The 5,048-nt window shown below is 61.9% G+C and overlaps 1 protein-coding gene across 1 annotated transcript in view; it reads right to left on the bottom strand.

Moving 5' to 3' along the window:
• Positions 1-6: 6 nt before the first annotated feature.
• The window catches only part of LOC140406579 (3-beta-hydroxysteroid-Delta(8),Delta(7)-isomerase-like), an 8,596-nt gene continuing 3,554 nt past the window's right edge, over positions 7-5,048 (bottom strand). Inside the window, exons 2-4 of the mRNA XM_072494581.1 lie at positions 2,864-2,900; positions 2,473-2,603; positions 7-1,257 (exon numbers count right to left, since the gene is read on the bottom strand). Coding sequence (XP_072350682.1) covers positions 860-1,257; positions 2,473-2,603; positions 2,864-2,900 — 566 coding nt within the window. The 3' untranslated portion in view covers positions 7-859. The remainder of the gene's footprint in view (positions 1,258-2,472; positions 2,604-2,863; positions 2,901-5,048) is intronic.

Below are 5,048 nucleotides of genomic sequence, written 5' to 3'. Positions count from 1 at the left end.
GCCACCCCAGAAATCAGTCTGCTGAACCTCCTTTGCACTCTCTACAGCCAGTACTGTAGTGATCTCTGTATGTGCAAGTACACAAGGGGTTAATAAGTAATCAGCAGCACCACGTGAGCACTAGAGGGCTGGACCAATGGGGGTATAAAAGTCAGGCACATTGGGTCTGGGGCAGTCTCTCTCTCGGGTGCACTATGATCAGAGCAATATCAGAATAGTTCGGATAGTTAGTGGAGTTACGTATAGTCAACTGTTGTTTAACCTTATCACTAGTATCAAAGTTAAAGTGAAGAACTCATGCACTTGTTGTTAGTTACTCAATAAACCGGTGTTGTTACTGGGCGAGTTCGAGTCTTCTTCATCGAGATTCACAAGACCTCATCAGCAACCAAAGATTGAGTAACACTAGTTACCTACCACACTGGTAACAAGACCAAGTACATAGAGGAATACACTACAACCAATTCACAGTGCCAAAATTCTTCGGATCGAGTCATTTTTTGTCCCCTGAATTTTTATCTCCCGAGCCAAGATCATTTCTCACAGCGAGGGGCAATTTGGGCGGCTGCTCGGCAACGGCCCGTCACTTTTAGTGTTGGCTGGCAAGGGGCTCAGAATAACGGCAACAGCACAGGCAGGTGGGGATTAGATTCTTCTTCCGGCTCAGGTAGATATGGAACCTGCTTTCTTGCACCGTGCACCCCTTCCCGCAAGACCCAAGTGAAAGGAAATGGCCAAAAACACCTGCCCAAGAGAACAGTTCTGGATGAAGCAATGCCCTCAGGCAGAGGAATGAATCCGGTGTACATTTCTATCGATGGGTAGTTTGTGGTTAAGCATTCGAATGTTGTTCTCGGGTTTACCCATCCCTCACCAGATAGGCCCCTATTGGACAGTGGGTAAGCCCACCCCTTTCCCACAATTCAATGTTGGCCAAGAAGATCCCCTGAAACATCCACTCCTGGAACGGACAAGGCGAAAAAGGAGAAAGGGAAAAAGATGAGACAGACCCACTCCCCCTCCTCCCCTCAGTCACGTGCTCTTGGACTTGCCCCCCGGGGCGAGCAGAGTCAGCTGCCTGTTGAGCCCAACTGAGGTGGAGCCAGGCGTCTAGGATCAGGATAGCTGGGATGATGATCCACAACGAGTTCATGAAGACGAAGTAGAACCAGAAGTGGAGTGGGTGTCCGACCTCACTGTGACTGAAGCCATCCTGGTATTCAGTGTAGAAATACAGAACGTCGCCGTAAAGCTGGCCTGCCCAGAGAACAACAGTTAGATTTAGTGTCACAGCAAAAAGTATTGTTCTGCAGATCGTTCCTTACATGAACATAGAACATACATAAATACATACATACATGGAACTTATGATAAATGCACAATTTAAATACATAGACACCGGCATCGGGTGAAGCATACAGGGGTGTAGTGTTAATGAGGTCAGTCCATAAGAGGGTCGTTTAGGAGTCTGGTGACAGTGGGGAAGTAGCTGTTTTTGAGTCTGTTCCTGCATGTTCTCAGACTTTTGTATCTCCTGCCCGATGGAAGGTGGGAGGGGTCTTTGATTCTGCTGCCCGCTTTCCCAGGCAGAGTCAATGGATGAGAAGTGGGTTCGTACGATGGACTAGGCTGTGACATGGTCCTGGGCCGAGCAGTTGACATACCAGGCTGTGATGCAGCCCGATAGGATGCTTTCTATGGTGCATCTGTAAAAGTTGGTAAGAGTTAATGTGGACATGCCGAATTTCATACAATTATAGGCGCAGATGAGGATGCTGACGTGGGAGGTGATGAAGAATTTGATGATGAATGGATGACTGAAACACCCGTCAACCTTCCACGCCGAGCTTCTGGATTCATGCACCGAACCTAGGATCCCCATTTTTTTTTTAAACTCAAACTACTTTTTGCTATGGGTTTGTTTTCACAAATCGTACTGATCAGGGATGTCGGTGCACCCGGCACACATCAAACACTCCCAGGACAGGTACAGCACGGGGTTAGATACAGAGTAAAGCTCCCTCTACACTGTCCCCATCAAACACTCCCAGAACAGGTACAGCACGGGGTTAGATACAGAGTAAAGCTCCCTCTACACTGTCCCCATCAAACACTCCCAGGACAGGTACAGCACGGGGTTAGATACAGAGTAAAGCTCCCTCTACACTGTCCCCATCAAACACTCCCAGAACAGGTACAGCACGGGGTTAGATACAGAGTAAAGCTCCCTCTACACTGTCCCCATCAAACACTCCCAGGACAGGTACAGCACGGGGTTAGATACAGAGTAAAGCTCCCTCTACACTGTCCCCATCAAACACTCCCAGGACAGGTACAGCACGGGGTTAGATAGAGTAAAGCCATCAGTCACGACTGTGGAAGATTTCAGATTCGAAGTGGACAGGGAGTATGTAGTTCCAGTTTCCAACCAGAGACTAATTGACGAGCCAAATCGGTGGGTGGGGTCCTTACCCAGGGAGACAATGAGCTGGAGGACAAAACGATTCGGTTTATTCTTCAGGAAGGCCACGACAGTCCAGAGACTGAGAGGACCCCAGGTCCAGGCAGTGATAGTCTCCATACACACAGTGAAATTGTCAGCACTGCAGAGAGAGAAAGAGAGAGGTTGAAAACATTCTAACTGGAAAGATCTCACCTCAATCTTGAACTGGAATTAGTATATTTCCAATCCTATCTGGGTCATCTCATTATTATTTGTAGACATTACATTATGATTCATATTGCCTAGATGCTCCCCTTTTATGTGCTTAATTGTCTTATCAGTTCTGGCTTTGTACACTAGGTGTATATCTTTGCTGTCTGCCGCTCATGAGAAGTGCTGGATAGTAGGTGTAGCACTCACGTGACGTATCTGCTGTCTCCCTTGGCATACTCCTTCCCCTAGACAGAAAACAGACCATAGTCAATGTGCAGAATAGTATATCCAGCTGAAAAATCTGGCCGTGCTCATCTCCGTCTGCTCCAACCCCACATATCCACAACCTCCCTGCCTCCACCACCCCGCATCCCCAGCAGCAACTCCCAGGCCCCACCCCCCCCTAGCAGCCACGCCCCCCACAGCAGCCCCCACCCCAGCATCTCCACCCCCCCAGCAGCCCCTCCACCCACCCAGCAGCCCTCCCAACAGCCCCTCCGCCCCACCCAGCAGCCCTCCCCAACAGCGCCCCCCCACCCCACCTCCCCCAGCAGCAGCCCTCCCCAACAGCCCCTCCACCCACCCCAGCAGCCCTCCCCAACAGCACCCCCCCACCCCACCTCCCCAGCAGCCCCCCCCACCCCACCTCCCCAGCAGCCCCCCCCACCAGCAGCCCTCCCCAGCAGCCCCACCCCCCACCCCAACCCAGCAGCCCCACCCCCCACCCCAACCCAGCAACCCCACCCCCCACCCCAACAGCACCCCCCCACCCCAGCAGCCCCCCCCACCCCACCCCCCCAGCAGCCCCCCCCACCCCACCCCCCCCACCCCAGCAGCCCACCGCACCCCCCCCCCCACCCCAGCAGCCCACCGCACCCCCCCCCCCACCCCAGCAGCCCCCCCCCCCCACCCCAGCAGCCCCCCCCCCCCACCCCAGCAGCCCCCCCCCCCCACCCCCAGCAGCCCCCCCCCCCCACCCCACCAGCCCCCCCCCCCCACCCCACCAGCCCCCCCCCCCCCACCCCACCAGCCCCCCCCCCACCCCACCAGCCCCCCCCCACCCCACCAGCCCCCCCCCACCCCCCCACCAGCCCCCCCCACCCCACCCCCCCACCAGCCCCCCCCCACCCCACCCCCCCACCAGCCCCCCCCACCCCACCCCCCCAGCAGCCCCCCCCACCCCACCCCCCCAGCAGCCCCCCCCACCCCACCCCCCCCCAGCAGCCCCCCCACCCCACCCCCCAGCAGCCCCCCCCACCCCACCCCCCCAGCAGCCCCCCCCACCCACCCCCCAGCAGCCCCCCCACCCCACCCCACCCCCCCCCACCCCACCCCCCCCCACCCCACCCCCCCAGCAGCCTCCCCCACCCCACCCCACCCCCCCCCACCCCACCCCCCCCAGCAGCCTCCCCAACCCCACCCCCCCAGCAGCCCCCCCCACCCCACCCCCCCAGCAGGACCCCCCCCACCCCCCCAGCAGACCCCCCCACCCCCCCAGCAGCCCCCCCCACCCCACCCCCCCCAGCAGCCCCCCCCACCCCACCCCCCCAGCAGCCCCCCCCACCCCACCCCCCCAGCAGCCCCCCCCACCCCACCCCCCCAGCAGCCCCCCCCACCCCACCCCCCCAACCCCACCCCCCCAGCAGCCCCCCCACCCCACCCCCCCAGCAGCCCCCCCCCACCCCACCAGCAGCCTCCCCCACCCCACCCCCCCAGCAGCCCCCCCCCACCCCACCCCCCCAGCAGCCTCCCCCACCCCCCCCCCCCCAGCAGCCCCCCCCACCCCCCCCCCCAGCAGCCTCCCCCACCCCACCCCCCCAGCAGCCCCCCCCACCCCCCCAACCCCACCCCCCCAGCAGCCCCCCCCCACCCCACCCCCCAGCAGACACCCCCACCCCCCCCCAGCAGCCCCCCCACCCCACCCCCCCAGCAGCCCCCCCCACCCCACCCCCCCAGCAGCCCCCCCCCCCCACCCCACCCCCCCAGCAGCCCCCCAGCCCCAGCCCCCCCCCGCCCCGCACCCCACCCCCCCCCAGCAGCCCCCACAGCCCCCCGCCAGCCCCCCCAGCAGCCCCCCCCACCCACCCCCCCAGCCCCCAGGCCCGCCGCCAGCCCCAGCCCGCCCCAGCAGCCGCCCCCGCCCCACCCCCGCCGCCCCCCAGAGCCCCCCACCCCACCCCACCCCCCCAGCAGCCCCCCACCCCACCCCACCCCCCCAGCAGCCCCCCCACCCACCCCCCCAGCAGCCCCCCCCACCCCACCCCCCAGCAGCCCCCCCCACCCCCACCCCCCCCAGCAGCCCCCCCCACCCACCCCCCCAGCAGCCCCCCCACCCCCCCAGCAGCCCCCCCACCCCCCCACCCCACCCCCCCAGCAGCCCCCCCCACCCCCC

The sequence above is a fragment of the Scyliorhinus torazame genome, unplaced genomic scaffold, assembly GCF_047496885.1.
Source record: "Scyliorhinus torazame isolate Kashiwa2021f unplaced genomic scaffold, sScyTor2.1 scaffold_669, whole genome shotgun sequence".
NCBI classification, from domain to species: domain Eukaryota; kingdom Metazoa; phylum Chordata; class Chondrichthyes; order Carcharhiniformes; family Scyliorhinidae; genus Scyliorhinus; species Scyliorhinus torazame.
The sequence above is the reverse complement of the archived record's forward strand: the minus strand, read 5'-3'. Positions and strand labels throughout refer to the sequence as shown.